The sequence below is a fragment of the Carlito syrichta genome, unplaced genomic scaffold (genome assembly GCF_000164805.1).
Source record: "Carlito syrichta isolate Samal-C Ts95f unplaced genomic scaffold, Tarsius_syrichta-2.0.1 Scaffold306873, whole genome shotgun sequence".
NCBI classification, from domain to species: Eukaryota; Metazoa; Chordata; class Mammalia; order Primates; family Tarsiidae; genus Carlito; species Carlito syrichta.
In genome coordinates, this window is record NW_007250969.1 from 492,128 (window position 1) to 510,670 (window position 18,543).

The 18,543-nt window shown below is 38.4% G+C and overlaps 1 protein-coding gene across 1 annotated transcript in view; it reads right to left on the minus strand.

Moving 5' to 3' along the window:
* Window positions 1–8,211: 8,211 nt before the first annotated feature.
* Window positions 8,212–18,543, minus strand: part of ZMAT4 (zinc finger matrin-type 4) — a 175,050-nt gene continuing 164,718 nt past the window's right edge. The window contains exon 4 of the mRNA XM_008063493.2: window positions 8,212–9,848. Within this exon, the coding sequence (XP_008061684.2) occupies window positions 9,833–9,848 (16 nt within the window). The 3' untranslated portion in view covers window positions 8,212–9,832. The remainder of the gene's footprint in view (window positions 9,849–18,543) is intronic.

Here is an 18,543-nt window from a genome sequence, read left to right on the forward strand (position 1 = left end):
CTAGTAGTGTGATGCCTTCAGCTTTGTTCTTTTTGTTAATATTGCTTTGGCTGTCCAGGGTTTTTGTGGTTTTATATAAATTTCAGGATTGTTTTTCTTTTTCTGTGAAGAATCCCATTGGTATTTTGACAGGGATTATGTTTTGTCTATAGAGTACTTTGAGTAGTATGGGCATTTTAGCAATATTATTTAATCTAATCTATGAGCATGGACTATCTTTCCAATAATTTGTGTCTCTTACAACATTTATTTTTATCAATGCTCTATAGTATTCAGTATAGAAATTTTTAACTTCCTTGGTTAAATTTATTTATAAGTACTTCATTTTTTGTAACTATTGTAAATAGGATTTTTTCCTTGATTTCTTTTCAGATAGTTTGCTGTTAGTGTATAGGAATGCTACTTTTTACTTTGAAATGTACTTGTTTACTTTGTATCCTGCAATTTTGCTGAATTTGCATACCAGTTTTTTAGTAGAATCTTTAGGGTTTTCTATATATAACATTATGTCATCTGCCAATAGGAACAATTTAACTTCTCTCCAATTTGGATGCCCTTTATTTCTTTCTCTTACTGAATTGCTCTGGCAAGGACTTCTAGTACTATGTTGAATAAGAGTGATTAGAGTGGGCATTCTTGTTCCAGATTTTAGAGGGAAAGCTTTCAATTAAAAAAAAATTTATTATTCACTATGATATCATCTGTGGATTTGGCCTTGATTGTGTTGAGATACAATTTTTCTTTCTTTCTTTTTTTTTTTTGATTCAGAGTATCACTCTGTCACCCAGGCTGGAGTGAAGTGGCATGCTCTTGACTACCGCAGCCTCGATCTACTGGGCTCAGGTGATCCTTCCACTTCAGCCTTCCAAGTAGCTGGAACTACAGGCATGCCACCATGCTCAGCTAAGTTTTTTCATTTATTATAGAGATGAGGTCTCACCAAGTTGCCCAGGCTGGTCTCAAAACTGTGGGTTTAGGCAATCCTCTCACTTCTACTGCCCAAAGTGCTAGGATTACAGGTGTGAGCCACCGCACCCAGCCAGAGGTACAATTTTCTATGCCTAATTTATTGACTGAATATTTTTTATTGCCACATAACTGCACATATTTATGGGGTACAGTGGTGTTTTAATATATGTATACATTGTATAATGATCAAATCAGAGTAATTAACATAACCATCAACTTTTACACTTATCACTTCTTTGTGATAAGAACATTCAAAATCCTCTCTTCTAGCTACTTTGAAATGTACAATACATTATTGTTAACTATATTCACTCTGGTGTGCAACAGAACATCAGAGCTACACATCTGTTTTTAGGCTGCAGGATACAGTCTGACTGTCATAGTGACTGGGATGAGACCTTTCCTTCTTCTGCCTTTGAGCTACACAGTGATTTGATCTTGGATTCAATGTTCTTTAATTATTTTAATTATTAAAATTGTTTGGCATATTTGATTTTACTATTAAGGCAACTTTGTCGCTGTAAGGTGAAACCAGGGACATATTGGACAAATGCACATTCACAAAAATGAAGAGTGAATGAGTCAGAGGCCATATTATATGAGAGGTCAGTGGAGATGGCACCAGGACATGATCCTGATACAGCTAAGGGTATGGGGTAAAATGCTAGAAACTCTCTGGACATCTTTGGGAGCTGATGATAGTATAATATTCCAGGCAAAGTCATTGCAAATTCCATTTAATGATGTAGGTGTCATCAGTGTTTTATCCTCATGTGATCTGGTCATATTCACTCTTCTGAAGTGCTTTGATTCACATTCTTGAATACTGAAATAATCTTAAAGCAGGAGGTATTACTTTGTTATAGCGTAGGACAGTAAAAATGCATAGTCACTTTCTTTAATAATCCATTGACCTTAAATGTTAGGCAGTAACTGGGACAATTAAATCCATTGCTCCTTTCTTTTACTTTAGATAGTTGGGACTGGAGAAAGAAAAGTAGCTTGTTGTACAAAGGCCCGATTTTCTCAACTAGCAGAGTATGGCTAAAATCCCACTCTGCTGAATTTCAGCTCCCTTTTTGCTGTTGCACATTGATGCCCTCAATCCATAGGCAGAATTTCAAATTATATTCATGATTATTTCTGTGAGTAATTTCTTAAAATCCCTTCAGACACTTGAACCAGTGAAAGGGGTTTTTTAAAAAATGTTTGCAGACCATATAGACTTGTGCCTCTTTTTTTTTTCTCTCTCTCTACTTGTTAGACTATCAAGGTCTTGTTCACAGGTGATGAGATGACACCTAGCATTAAAAAGGTTGGGAGTATAAGAAAAGCTGGCATAGAGGAGCTAACCAAGAGAGCAGGACCCACCTCTGCAGGGGAGGAATCAGCAATATACATCATCAAAACTGAAGGGGTAGGTGAAATAAAAACACCTTTCATTCAGGGACTGGCCTCCAGGAATAGGAACCTAGGAGCAGGGTTCTAGGCAGACTAGTCAACAGGCTAGACATATGGCGAAGGTTGAACAGGGAGACCAAAAAGTCAGATATACAAATACCTAGCAGTCAAAACAGCTCAGCTACACCAAGATCTAGGTAGAAGGGCAACAGTACATTCCCCAGACCTCGTTCATTGCCAAGTATCTCAAGACCTCCTAAAACTGTCATGCTCCTCACAGAACTGAAGCAAGCAGGTTCCAACCCATGGGCATTCACTCTCCACCTATGATGAGGATTCTGCCTACACAATGACCACATGCCTGCTTCTCTGCCATTCATCTTGTGGAGAATTCCTTGAGTTACGGGGCAGATTTCTGAACAAAGACAGAGAATTCTAATCGGTGAACAGTAAAGATAAAGCAGGGTGCCAAGGGGCAGCCATATTTGGAAGGCTGGATTCCTAGCTGATTTATGTAGTGGGTTAGGTTCAAACTCACCAAGTTTATGACTCAGCAATGTCTATTTGACATTTATTATCACTCAAACAGACTGGTCATAAATTCAACTTCATTTTTAGTTAAATGGCTTCTATCATCAGACAAAGGAACAAAGGAGAAGAATAATCCACAGTTGTGTTATTCATCCTGCATCTTACCAAAAAAGAGGAAAAAGTATAGAAATAAATAGGTCACGTTGTAAGAGAGTCGTATGTATATGCATATATGCATATATGCATGTGCACTACAAATACTACACAAAACATATGCTGAACTCTGCTCTGCCTGTGGAAATGTGTTAGGAACAGCATGTCTTATCCTTCTGTGCTGGAGCAAAACTGATCACGAGCTCTCCTTGCTGGCTGCTCCCAGGCCAATACTGGAATGGGTGTCCTTTAGTCACAAGCAAGGATGAGGTCCCTGGACTGATTAAAAGCCCAGTTGGCAGATGGAGTTGCTAGGAGGGAGGCATGAGGATTGTGGAGGGGGAGGGGTGCAGGCAGAGATACAAGAGCCTGGGGTTGGGGGGAAGGAAATAAGACAGATAAAGACACCTCTCAGGAATTCAAACCGATAGCTTCTGGAACATTTTGGGTTCTGCTATGCTGGGGAGCTATTCCCTGCAGGAGTTATCCCAGTAGTGAACCTCTCTTATGTAAGGGGTTAAGGTTAGGGTTAGGGTTTAAAACTAAATGATCAAAATAAAGAGGATGGATAAGATGGTATGAAAGGTCTCTTCTAGTTCTCCATGGAATGGTTCTATATCGCATTGAACAGTTATTAGCGAGTTGGATAGTCGAGAAGAGGTAGAAGAAATGGACATGTTCGTTTCATCTTTTCAAATCTGCAAGGAAAAATTCTATTATCCCCACTCTAAATATTGAGTAACTGAAGCTCAGAAAAACTTATATCATTTGTCCAAGATGCCAAGGTAAATAGATAGCAAAACCATATTCTAAAATCAGCTTTTCTAACTCCTGTATCATTTCCCCTGTGGCATATCCTTTGCCTAGAACTTTGTATTTAATCAATAATTACTAAATTAATACATACATATATAATAAGCCTAATATATTTAAAACCCCTTTACAGTGTTATAAACTCAATTACTAGAATTTGCAAAAAAAAGAGAAATAAGTTTTAGTTTTCCCCCTTTATAGGTACCCATCTCTATTCTCAGTAGAACTTTGGTGAAATAAGATAATTTCAAAGAAAAAAAATGGTTTGTTCTCTTCAGATTGTAGAAGTAAGTTAGATAATATCAGACATTTCCTAAGTAGGAACTATACTTTTTCTTGCATTCCACATTTACAAAGAAGAAGCCCTGAAGAAACTAAGTCATGTGTAACTACCTAAAAGTGGATCCAAGTCCACACAGAGAAAGGCTCGCCATGCATCAGGGAAGATGGTCAATTTTTGAACCACTGACTAGAAAGAAAAAAAAAAAAAAACCACCTCAATATTTAGTTCATTTACAACTTGACGCTATCAAAGAAATGGTTGATGCAAGCCCCCAAGTGGAACATCCCTTTATTACATACTCCCACGGGTAGCTTGTAAAGGGCACTTGATTAGTTTTTATCACAATTAAATTCTCTACACCTAAAAGACACCAAGAGATGGTAGCTTATACAAAGAGGTAGGAGATGGGCTTGTAATTGGCCTTAAATTAAGTGGTAAAGAAGGGGATAATGAGGAAAGAAGCCATAAAATATAGTCAAAAATGGAAACTAACAAGTGATCAGAAGAATTAGTTCACAAGAAAAAGAAGGAAAACTTAAACCACGTTTCTATACTTCTAAAACCAAGCATGGATGTGTGGAGGGCAGGGGTCATCTCTCCTGTCTCTTCCCAGCAGGGGTATGCTGTTCCTGCACCTGAGAGTTCTATCTAGAGTAAGAGTCCCTGTATTACTTTCTCTGAAAAAGGATCGCTCTTCATTTCAATATTCACAAACTCAAAGATATTACAACTTTGAAAAATAGGGAAATAGCCCTATGACCTTGCATACATATATCTAGAAGTCATGATTTCCTTGGAATTAATATCAAGAAAACTATTATTGCCCCTCATCATGAGCTTCTTGGAGACTATTTACAGTTAGCATAGCGGACTGATGAGACATGGGCTTGGCTCAGACTATCTACAGTAAATTAATCAGCTCTGATTCATGTGCCCTGACTAACACCCATCTGGCAAGAAAGACAATTTCAAGAAATATGAGAATATAAAAATTTTTTTAAATTGATACCAAAGTAGAAAACTTGACCACTGATTTGGCAACCACAAAGAAACCTCATATTGTTAAATCTTAGGTGGTCTTGTCGTCAGACATTTAATTATTTGAGGAGCAACCGTTCAAGTGGAAAATGTACTGAGAATTTCAAAAGAGTTGCTAGCAAGAATGCAAGAGGGCAACCCATTATTGCGTGTAGAAACTATTCATTTTTAGTTAAAAAAAAAAAAGAGGTTACCAGCCAAATCTGCTACATTGTACATCACTTCAACTCTCTACAGCTAAATCATCCCTAGCCCTTGCCCTCACTGATCCTAGTGACCACCCGAAGAATGAGGAAACTTTAGCCTGGACTTCAAACAAGCATAGTTGACTTAAGTTTGGCACATGACAACAGTCAGATTGCTTCTCAGAAATAAAGTAACCCACTATGGTAGTTGGAGGTGGGGGCAGGTAAAGTTGGATATTTTTTTCCTTCACTCATATAATTTGGAGATTATAGAATGTATTTTTTAAAGGTCAGAATGAATTGCTAATTAAACTGAGACATTTGGAATTAGCAAATAAAACTGCTACTTAGAATGGTGACTAAGGAGTAATTAATCATGCAAGGGGGTGAGGGTGGGGAGGGGGAAATGGCAGCACATAAGAGCCAGGAGTAAAATTATCTTTTAACTAGTTGCCATAGAGGCTTCAGATGATGTTACTAAGAAACTGTCAGCTAATTGTTCCTTTTCTTTCTCTTTAGGCTATATCCCTTAAAAAAATGTTCAACTATTTTTCATGAAGACACATATGAAGTTCATCTGCACAGCCTATCTTGCAGGTATGCAGAAATACACAGACTAGCTATGACTTCCCTGCACCTTGTTTGCAACATGTGAGAGATGTAAGGGTTACATTATACGCATAACCTTAAATTTACTCTAATTTTTTACATAAATAACTGACAGACTTTGTCATTTTAACTACTACAAAACAAAGTCATTTAATATATCAGTAGTTCCCCACCCCCCACCTTTTGAGTGTGCCTGCTTAAAAACATTTTGGTTTTGGTTCCTAGGTGCTTTTTATTTCCCTAGGTGTTTATATTTGCAAGACTTGGGTTGGATGCTCTCAATCCATGCTGGGATTCTCAGGATTCATTTCACATCAAGGTCTGTATATATTAAACTTAAAGCCAAAGTTACAAACATGACTATCACAACGAAATATCCAGAGTTGATTTGACATGCATATTTTAAATTAGAAAACAAATTAAGGTAGCATTTATACAGAGACATATTTTTAAGCACTTGATATTTATTAATTAGCTAATTCACACCACAAATCTATGAGGTAGCCTAGCATATCTTTAGTATAAATAAATTAGATAAGAATCAGAAACAGAAAAAAATTGTCTCCACAATAAATATGTTTATTGAATTCTTCTTATTCTGGTCACAAAAGAAAAATAATCAATTCCTTGTACAAGTTGGTCAAATGAACAATGAATATTTAGCTTGGATGGAATGTAGAGAGTGTGGTTATTTTGTTACCTGGCAGTTTAGTAAGGTTATTTTCTTGTTGGGGCTCTAATATCCAGTATTCACATTAACTTGTTAGAAATACCTCACTCAAAAATCAGCTTGGGAAAAGATATCACCCCAAAATCTCAACTGTTAGGTCAACTATAGCTAATAGTTTCTTATTCAACTACAGGTGTTTTAGCATTTTGCATGTATTCCATATTTCTCATCTTATGGTCTGATTGATCTAATAAACTCATTTCAATCGAAAGGTGTAAAGACTCTTGTGGTTCCAATTTATGTGTATACTCATATGTCATCTAAGAGGCAAATAAAAAGCAAATCCTACTGGTTTTTGTAGTCAAGCAATTGCAGATGAGTGTTTTATTACTACTTTTATCAGAAAAGGAATCATTGTAGTCCTCTCTACTTAGCAGATTGCTTTATGACCATATTTATTAGTTCACTGGGCTTTGGAGACTGTGTATAACAGAAGGCTCATTAATTTGGGTTTCAATAGCATGGCATTTGTGGCCTCTGGCACAAGTGCTAGCCTGAAGCTCACCTCTGCACTGGAGAAGAAAAACTTTTTGCAAAGTAAATTAATTGCATGACCAGGACTAGGAGTGTTTTAATCTCCTTAAAAGACAATTTCAGCTACTTAATCACTATTCTTTCAAATACAAATTATTTCACTCTGTTATAGCATAAGGAGTCTGGGCTTGTGTATTATGTTAAGTTTGAATCATTATTTCCCTCATTGCAGCAAAACTTCAAATAGCAGTACTTGGTTAGTTTAGTTAACATTACTATGAGTACTCTGGAATGGTGAAAGTACTTTAAATATTGATAATTGGACCGTGTCACTCTTTTGCATAGAATGGGTTCTCCCCCTAGTTCTCTGGAATTGAAATTGTACAGAAAATCCCTTGCCTGGAATCTCTGCTGTGATCAGAGGATTCTTTCAGGGCAGACTGGACCTTAAGACAGGACATGGGTCTCTTCCTCTGCACTAGAGTTGATTTGGTTATTTAAAAACATTTATCTCTCATCCCACTCCCATCTGCTCATAATAAAATCAGAAGGTAAGATATGACTTAAGTAAACAAACATAACCATAACAAACCAGACAAAAAACACCAAAACAAATAGCTAGCTCCCAAGTAGAGGTGTTCCTACTCAAGAATTCCCCAAACACAAACAACATTCACAGCTCCTTCCCTGCATAAAGCTGAATGATATGGTATACTGCAACAACAATGTCCCTGATCTGCATAGGCAAAAATAAAAAAATATGATAACAAACAAGCAAAGCCTCTGGCAGGGTATTCACCTTCAAGGTCGCCCAGGAGCACTGGCATTTAGATGAGGAATTCTGAAATAATCTGATTATTGTAGCTGAAAATTTATCTATAAAGGATTTGACATAGTCTCTCAGTACAGTAAGAAGAAATCTATGTTCCTAGGCTTTTCTATATAAGTTATTAAACAAACAAATAAATACAACACAACAATTCAGGGCATGAGCTTACTCACTAAACACAAACAAAAACAAAGACTTTTTTTGTTTTGTGGTTTTGTTTACTTAGACAATGCTTATTTTACAGCAGAATTGACAAACAAAGCCATATTTTACACATTCAAAGAAAAGCCATTGCCAGAGGGTTGTACTCTTGTGTGCTTTCCAGACAGCAACATAGACTTCTTCCCTTCCAACCCCCTTCCTACACTTGGGGGTGGGGGCTGCTCCTCTCTGTGGGCACAGGAACTGGCAGCCCCAACCCTCCAGAGTGGGCCTTCCTCAAGGGAATGATGCCAGATTTCACACACAGGAAAACAGGCACCTTCATAACAACACTGTGCATTTCTGTGTCATTTTGTTTATTGCTCACTGAGTTGTAACCGCTTCAGCTCTCTGTGGTAAACAGTGGATGTCCAGAAATTCCTGACACCAGGAGATCAATCACCTGCGGTCACAAGGTGCAAAGGGCAGCCCCAGGTTGGTCTCAGCCGGAGCACGGATAACATCGTGAACAGAAGCTCAACGTCCCACTGGGTAGCTAGCCTGCAAGACACCAAGTCCAGTCACCACAGGAAATAATTAAACCTAGAGAAAGAGCTTTATGACCTGTACTCAGAAATGTTCCCCGTAGTTTTCTCATGGGTCATTCATGCTGTCCAGCGGGATTCTTTCCAAGGTGACTGGATCTCAGCTCAGTGGCAGGACTTCAGTGAGAAACAGAAGAAACCGGGGACCTCATCTTCCCAAGGCTGACCATTTCTTCAGAATATCCTCATTTCTGTCCATGTTGTCAGTACCCCAAATTAAAGTCCACAGTTCAGGCCAACTCCATAAAATATATTCATTCATTTCTATCTCATTCTGGGGTCTATAATCCTTGTGGATGCTTTTGGTAAAACATTTCACCAAGGTCAACTGCTGTGAAGACATTTTTGCCTAAGAGGATCATCATGCAGGCAAACTAATTCTTTTCCTAAGCTATGATTTGGCAGCTTGCAAAGAGGACTTGGCTTAACCTTGAAAAACTGTTGTTTCAATGATCAGGAAAAAAGAATGAAGACTCTTCCTTTATTTGCCCTCCTGGTTTTCATTGTTCAGGTGGCAAACCTGGTTTGTGTGCTTGAAGGTGAACCAAGAGGGATGGGTGTTTGTCCATTTTCCGGCTTCCACAAACAGTGATTTGTTCTGGTTCCGTGCATGTTGTCCTCAATCATGTTCAACATGATGAAGAAAGAATATTTATATCTGGATAGAGGTGGTTTACATCACAATCATTGAGGATTTAACAGAATAATTATACTCTGAGGAAATCTAGAATAACTTGGAAATTTAAATTCTCCCACAGTCATTATTCTAAGTTTGAATAATGCTCCAACTGTTTGCTACAGGATTATAATTTAGAACATGTGCTAAATATGTGATCAGGAAAAAAGGAAAAAGATCCATCCAAATATCATAACTTACCACAAAATTAAAAAAAAAAACAAAAAAGAAACCTCATTTATTTCCAAAACTCAGGATCAGTCCTATGTTGTCTGTGAATCCTTGTAAGAAATGTTCATTGTTCAAGAAAGAAGCCTCCTCTGATGGTTGACAAGCAATCTCCAAGGCAGAGAGATGCTGATTTTTTTTTTCTTGTCTCTTGATTGGTGTTTTCACTACTTATTCTTCAGGCTATAAGACAGAAGGGAACACAGTCTTACCTTCCTTCATAATTACATATTACAACACCTCATTCTTCCCCCCTTTCAGTTCTCCTTCCCCATATCACTTTAACCATCCAATTCAACTAAAGTGAAATTTATATAGTAAATCTTTTAGGTTCTAAATAACCTGTGTATATTATAATTAAATTATCAATGCTATCTCCATGCATGTAGAAGAAAATTTATACTTCTACCCTGTCAATCCAGACACTAAATTCATTTTGAATGTTCTTATAGCAAAAATAATAAATTGATTTTTATTTGTAGTATGCTGAATACATCCATCTTTAAATTCCAGGCATGACTACATGCAGAATTCTCTTGTTGGAAGTAGAGAATAACATTATAGCATTTAGATTTTAAATTAATATAAGCCTTATTTTCCATTTAGAATTTTCTCTGTTAAATAGGACACACTGTTTCTGGCTTTATTCTCAAAAAGTATTGATCCAAGGCATCCTGATAACCAATTTTTAAGGGATTTTTAGCTTTTTCTTTATAAGAAGATACTTCCATTTATTGCATGCCTACTATGTGTCAATAATGTTACTCTTATTTGACATTATAATGCACTTCCCAGCCCACCTTAATGTGTGTGCCATTTCCCCCCAATTAAAAAGGTGAGACCACTAAGGCATAACTTGGCTAAATTCATGGGACAAAATCACACAGTTGTTAAGAGAAGGAAGTTGAGCCCTGGGGGCAGGGATGGGGAATCAAAATCAGGAAGCAGAAAACCTCTTGACATTATGTGCAGGGGATTTCTCTCATGCTACTGAAGAGGCACTCTGTCTGAAATGAGCTGCCCAAACAGTATCTCCAAGTGCTGTTGACCCAGAAAGAGGAGGGTAGCAAAAGCGTGAGAACAGGTTAGAATTCTGCACAGGTCTGTCTTTCTCCTTCACTAAGATCCAAATGTTTTACTGATAATCTGGTAAATGAAAAGTCAAAAGCTACAAAAGACTATCACTCACCTAGAAATATACAGCATATCTTGAAATTTCATTTTCCAAGAAAAGTGCTGTCATAGAATATTCTTAGGATCTGAATAAGAATTGAACGTTGTTGGTATAATGAAGACCAAAAGAAAGTGGAGACTACATGCATTTTAAAAAAAAATAGCCTTGAAATTTTGCCTTAGACTGACCCTGGTGACCACAGCCACTTTTTGGTCGTTGTTACAAAAATAAAAATTTTATTTTAAAATCTCATATCAAGTTTCCGCCACCATATGGTCATGACCTAAGGAGATTCTACAGTCCTTGTCATCTTCATGAATGAATGTGACATAAAGGTTAGAAGTTCTTACTGAGCAAACAAGTATAATTTCATTTTTATAAACTGCAAAGAGGAACATTTTTGAAATTAAAATGAATTTGACGTGCGACATCCCCATGTGATAGTAAGAAGACCAAACATATTCACAGCTCAGCAGTCTTCAGTCATGATTACATCGTTAGGGGAAACTAGATGAGAGGGTTTTATTTTTTTTTTAACTTATAGTAAAAGTGGTATATTAAGAACTTAATCTCAAAATGAGAGAAAATATCACATTCTTCCTTTTTATAGTTAGCATAATTATTCAGATCCATTCTGAACACATAGAAGTAATGACAAATTAAAATGTCTTTCAATTCCATATAACTTTTGTAATTATTCCTCCATTGCTGTTATTGCTGGAAAGCCTCCTTCATGTTTTAGTCAGCATCCCATCTGACACAAAAGAACATGGAAAATTTTACTGCTATTAATAAATACACAGTCATCCAATCCAAGAAGAAAATTCTTTTTCATCTGAGAGATAAGCTGCATAATTCATGCATTTTCAGAAATTTCTTTAAATAGAAAGTTGAAGAAAGGCATAAGGAAAAGATTTCATTATGTAGTTTCCATTTGTGGTGAGGGGCAGCCTTTGTGCTCAGATGGGCTTAAATGTGATTCAGCATGAAGAGACAATTTCAACTATACAACCATATACATATAGCTCACCTTCTTCTTCTTCTTTATTTTTATTTTTAATTTTTTTGTGAGTAAGTAGGAATTTATTAGAAGATAGGAAAGCTCCTGGCAGCAGTAGGGGACTGGAAAGAGGGTTGCCCTTCTTTTTTTTATTTTAAAGAGACAAGGTGTCACTCTGTCACCCAGGCTGGAGTACAGTGCACAGTCATGGCTCACTGCAGCTTCAACTTCATGGGTTCAGGTGATCCTCCCACTTCAGACTCCTGAATAGCTTGGACTAGGCTTGTGTCACCATGCCCAGCTAATTTTTTTTTTTTTTTAATTTGTAGAGACAAGGTCTTGCTATATTGCCTAGGCTGGTCTTGAACTCCTGGGTTCAAGCAATTCTCCCATTTTGGCCACCCAATGTGCTGGAATTACAGGTGTGAGTCGGTGGGCCTGGCCTCACCTTCTTTTTGACATATATAACCACAAACATGGAGATAATACAGTTTCACATTTGCTATCTTTTTAAAAAGAATGCAACTGGGTACTAATAGGGACTTTTCTTGGGGTCTTGGGATGTAGTCAGAAAAATCTTGCACAATTTAAAATGGGTTCTTCTACCTTCCCAAAAGGATCTGGCCCCTGTTGGAGGTCCTGGCACACAAGGGATATGACAGGCTTCTAGAACAAGCCGGATGAGAATCAAATCTGCAGAACCAATGATATACAAAAACTTCTGCTTTTTCCATTCTGACCCTTTTCCTTTTCCTCATTCTGACCCTAAAGTCACAGAAGATGGGGATTCTCTGATCTGGATTTGACAGTAGTCTCAGTGTAGACCAGTAAGGACCATTGAAAAAGATCTCACTGTTGAAAATGACCAGAAAGTGTATACAATATTCCTCAGATATTAACAAAGTGGGGGAGGAAGCAGCTTGATCAAGTTTGTTTGAAGGTTGTGGCTAGAGAAAAATATAATGATTTATTTGTCCCACACAGAATTTAAAGTGTTCAATAAACCAGTTAAAAGGAAAGCAGAACATCCTTTGCTGTGCTACAGCCTCGTTTCTGGTAGCCTGGTAGCAGGTTTATGGTGACAAGAAAAATGTGATCATGGAACATGGTTCTATAAAGAGACATGGCAGGAATATGTTGATGAAGAGGAATAGTGCCCACACATGTGCTGCTGACAGTCAGGCCTTGGAACTTGTTTAACATACTACCTGAAAAGTGAATGGCTTCCCAGGATGGGACACCTTTGCTCTATTCATTATGACAGTGCAGTAAGAAACCAAATTAAATTATATTTCCAAAGTTGGACATCTCCCAATTTCTAGCCTTGTATCCCCTAACTTGATAAAAACGCATTAGAGACCAAAGTGCAGCATTTCCCCTAGGTGGTCCCCTTCTCTCCCTCAGCCCATAACCTATTAACCACATATCTCCCTGGACCCTTCTTCCCTCTTAAGTATGCTATTTCCTCCACATCCCTGCCTGCTCTCTAGGCCAGGTGCTTGACACTGCACTAGTCTTTTATCTGGTCCTTTCCAGCCGGCTCTGCGGCTACCTCACACTGGCCAGGCAGTGACGCACTGAGTCTCATCATCTCCTGGAGAAAATAAAAACATCTTAACACAACACATGAAGTTCGTTGTGCTGTGACAGTCACCTTCTCCTCCAGTCTGATCTTTTTATCAGTTGCTGCTAGTGATCATTCAAAGCTTCCTTGATCACAGACAATCACATGAGGTGCCTACATTTGCTACTCTTATATGCTATCATGGTTTGCACAGGCCGTTCCTTCTGCCTGGAAACCCATTCCCCCTTACCTGCCCAGCTTCTCTTGTCTGTCTTGTGGCAGCATGCTTCCTCTAGACAGTATTTCCTGAATTTACTCCGACACAGGGAGATGTATTTGGAGAATTTTGAGTGACCACCTGAGAGTGGAGAACAAAACCTCAAGAAAATGTCCAAGCTACAGCAGTAAACTGCCAGGATTAAGATAAGGGGTGCTATGTGTTTTGCTTCTGAAGAAGGTGACTATCAGGAGAATGAGGGAGTTTGGGGAAAAAAGAGAAGAGAAAGAGAATGATGGAGAAGATGAGGCATAGAGGGGAACCAAGGAGACGGCTTTGTCCTGCACATGGTGCTATCTCAGTATGACACCCACATCTTTGATACAGTGAGCTAAACAAATAACATACTTGCAAAGTGTTTATCTTTAGTGGAATTCTATGTATCTGATTGATATGGTGAGTTGAGTGAAGAAGAACTCAAATGTATAAGGGGAGAAAAATGCAGAGATCATATGGTGTTGGGAGTCAAAGGTACAGGCCGAGCTTTGGATCCTAACAGGTTATGGACTTTGTTGGGGAGTCTTAAGGCAACTCAGATGACTGAAAGTAGAATGGAGTTCCGTGGACATCTCTGCTGTCTGATAACCACAAGATGAATTTATCCACGTCCTAGGAAAAACAAATCCCATATGTTTTTAACCCGCAGAATAAAGAAATAATTTAAGAAAATGCAGCTCTATTACTTCCTAATACATATACACTAGCAAAATTGACAAGAACAATTTGCAATTAACTTAGCACCCGCGCCTTTGGGAGGTTGAGGTGAGTGGATTGCCTGAGCCCGCGGGTTCGAGACCCGCCTGGGCAGCGAGACCTCATCTCTACAATAAATTAAAAAAAAAATCAGCCGGGCGTGGTAGCGTATGCCTGTAATTCCGGCTACTTGGAAGGCTGAGGCGGAAGGATCGCCGGATCCCAGCGGGTTGAGGCTGCGGTGGCCGTGAGCGGCCACTGCACTCCAGTCTGGGCGACAGAGTGAGACTCCAACTCAAAAAAAAAAATTAAAAAAAAAAAAAACTTAGCAAAACACCTAAGAAAACAAGCCTCCTCTACTTATATAGAATTTGCATTGTTTATATGTAAATGAATGCTCCTGCCTTGCTGCGGAACAGCTTATTCCCTTAAGAAGGCAAATATTCTCTTTATAATCTTGTTTACATTATTCATTTGCTTTGCAAAACGTTTTTCATAAAATCGCAAAATAATGAAATGTTAGAGCCAGAAGAGATCCCAGAGGTTATCTAGGGAAGTCCAGCATCATCATTTTACAGATGAGAAAACTTGATGGAGCCTCATATATTCCCACCATTCCCGAGTCCACACCCCCACAATTGAGCCCCTTCATTTGTCTGACTCTGCTCCTCCACTGGGGTTTCTAGCTGCAGCCCAGGCAGATGCAAACAGCAAGGAACCTGTAAAAAAGTTCTATGCGAGAGAGCTGAGTACCCCTTTCCCATTCACTTGTAAAATCAGAGGTCTGGTTGATCTCTGTTTGTTTCTAAGCCCCAGTTCCTGAATTCTCTCCCCAACCTTGCCTGACTCCCTTCTTCCCCTCCACATCCTACTACTAGTTAGGTGCTCTTCCTAAGTGCTTCCCTCTATTGTTTCCATAACCAGGTCATATTGCAATCCTTTGTGTACTGCCCAAGTCCCATTCAAGTTAAAAGAAGCTTAAGGACTATGTCTCTCTGTTTCTATATTTTCAATGCTTGTTAGAAGGCCCACATCAAAACAGAATCTTTCCTAAATCAACACATGAGAAAAACCTAAAGGAATTACTTGCCTCATTGGCAAGAAGCCCAACTCCCAGATCTCAACATTCCTAATTTACTGTCCTAGACTGGGCAAGTCCATTCCCGCTCTGCATCTTCTTTAAAAAAAAAATTAAGTGTTTCAAATATCTATGTCTCTATTACTTCCTTCTACTATTCTTCTTATGTATTCAAAGGGCTTGTGATTGAAAGTTAGATTTTAGACTTGATTTAAAACCCCTATACCAATTGTTACTAGTTGGATGTTCATGTACAATGCTATTAATTTCATTTAGCCTCAGTTTACCCATTTATAAAACAAAGACATCAATAATATCTTTCTCATAGGAGTGTCATGAAGATTAAGAGAGATAATGTATATGAATTACCTAGTCATTACTAAAAATTTAGAAATTCCTTACTCTTCTTCTCTTAATCAATTGAAAGAAAAATTTCTGATGTAGTTATTGTATAATAAAGAGTTTGTCAGGTCTTTTTTCCAAGTTCTTGGGGTGGAAGTCTAAACCTTTGGAATTTCCCAAATGATAACAGTATCTTTGTAATTCACGGTGGACACTAACAGTTTACGCTAATGAGGTGATCACGGTGAGTCCAGAGGTAGCTTCAGGATGAAGGCTGGCCATGCCAGAGAGACCAGCCTTGTGATTAGCTGGGAGATTGGGAGATTGAGTTTAGTCACATAGTCAATGATTCAATCAATCATAATTAAATAATGAAACCACAATAAAAACTCTCGATGCCAAAGCTCAATTAAGCTTCCCGGTTGGTGAACACATCAATGCTGGAAGGGTAGTGTGTCCTGATTTCACAAGGAGAGGGCAGACCTATTCAATACATCTTTTTATTTGGTTGGTTCTGATTTGTATCCTTTTAATAAAACTGTAATCACATGTCTAGCTCTTTCCTGAGTTCTGTGATTCCTTCTAGAGAATTATCAAACCTAAGACAGTAGTAGGATCCCACCAATTTGTAGCCAGTTGGTCATAAGAGCAGGTGGCCTGGGAACCCCAGAGCTTGTAGCTGATGCCTGAAGTAAGCGAGTCTTGTTGAAGACTGTGCCCTTAACTTGTAGAGTCTGCACTCACTCTAGGTGGTTTGTGCCAGAATTGCATTGAAATATTGCAATAGCAGACCTGTCTGATTCTTTTTCTGGTTTTTAGTATACAGAGCACAAGACCACTTCCTTGTGGGCAGACACTGAGAGAACCCAAGGTGCTGGGCCAGGAATTTCTCTGCAGGGGAGCATGTGGCAAAGACAGTCAGTAGTTGCCAGAGAGTGAACTTTTCTATCAAATGTCCAAATTTCAGTGCTGGCATGTACTAGCTCTGTGGCCTTTGCCCCTGTTTCCTGATCTATATTATATACTAAGACACAGATCTCATAGGGCTGCTGTGAAGACCAAATGAAGTAATAAATGGAAGTACAGTACTTGGTACATATGGAAAAAGAAATAAATGTTTTATTATCATTAGTCTTCCTATTTATCTGCTACACAGGCCTCAGTTTTGGGTTTAGTCAACTATGAGTCTATATAATTGGTATAAACAAAGGCAGGGGATTGAGGTCAGGTATGTTTTCTAGAAATCAAGGGCATCCTTTGTTCTACCTGTTCCAGGATAAATGAAGGATTATGGGGAACAATAGAATGTGGTATAAAGATGGTGGGGGTGGGAGGAATGCTAATATTTGATGGATACACAATGTCTCCCCACTCAGAAAAGGTTACAATGGTATAGGTTACCCCATCCACTAAACTACCCAGTAGCCACCTGTGACTATTTAAATATAAAATCAATCTCAAATAAAATTTACAATTCAGTTACTCAGTCATACAAGACACATTTTAAGTAGTAACAGCTATATGTGACCAGTGACTCCTGCATTCTGTACATATAGAACATTCCCATTAACACAGAACATTCCATAGGACAAGGCTGGTCTAGAGCCAGCAAAAGCATATGAATGAGATGTGTTTTGAAATGTAAATAAATCCATCAATTTCCCCCCAAATGGAAAATAGAATGAAGAAAAACAATGGGTGGGTTTTATAGCAAGAATAACCACTGTCATGTTCAAATAATCTGTGCCTCTTTCTTGAACACTTTAGTGCCACTTAGCTTAGCTTAGGGAACAGGTGTGTCAGATACCTGATGCATTTTCTTCCTTCCCTCCCACTCATGTGAAAATCTCCTAGGGTACATGTCTTTTGACAACCTGGAGGCCAACCTCACCAGCTGATTCCTAGTATGCGTGGGTTAGCAATTTTAGAAGTGGAAAGATGCTCCTCAAAGCTGGCCCTCAGGCAGAGTGGATCTGAGGAAAGACAGGCCGAGCAGCAGCAGCAAAGGAATGAGTTGGTAGAAGCATATTGTGGTGGGGAGAACAGGGGGAAGTGAAGGACTGGGAATTCAGGAATTCAGTGGCAAAGACTAAAAAGAAACACTGTGTGTGGCAGATCGTCGAGGAGACTGGGAAATGTTGGGAGCCAACATCTATAGCTACATGGCTGAGGCCTGTAAAGGCCCATCTGGAAGATCGCCTCTGACATAGGATATCAGTTATACCTATGATATTGGCATGTGATTAGTGACCAGTGAGCATATATGGCAGTAAAACTTATAAGTAAATCTCAATACACCTGATGGAAAGTGCATAGCAGAATTATTTCTCTCTGTCTTTCTAAGTTTTACTTCTTTCTAGATATTTTTTAACTTCTATTTCCTGGTAGACTGGGCAGTCAGCTCTTGTTCCCGAAAGTTGTTTCCCCTAGAGCTAAGATTAGAAACTAAATTACCATGATAGTTTTGTTGCCCTGCCCCTAGCCAGGTAGAACGTTTTCTTTTGTTTCGTTAATTACCGAAACTCTGTCTGCTTCAGCCCATGGCCGCCATCTTGGAAGCCCTGCATTTCCTTGTTCAAGAGTGTGACAGCTACTATTTGATTTTTAGAGTAGACTTGTTAGGATAAAATATATACATATATACTCATAGTTGCATAAATTTATGCTTGCTGTTTTGTTTCCTTTTGCTACATTATTCAAGTGTAATAGTTACTATACGATTTATAAAAGAATTAACGATAAGGTATTAG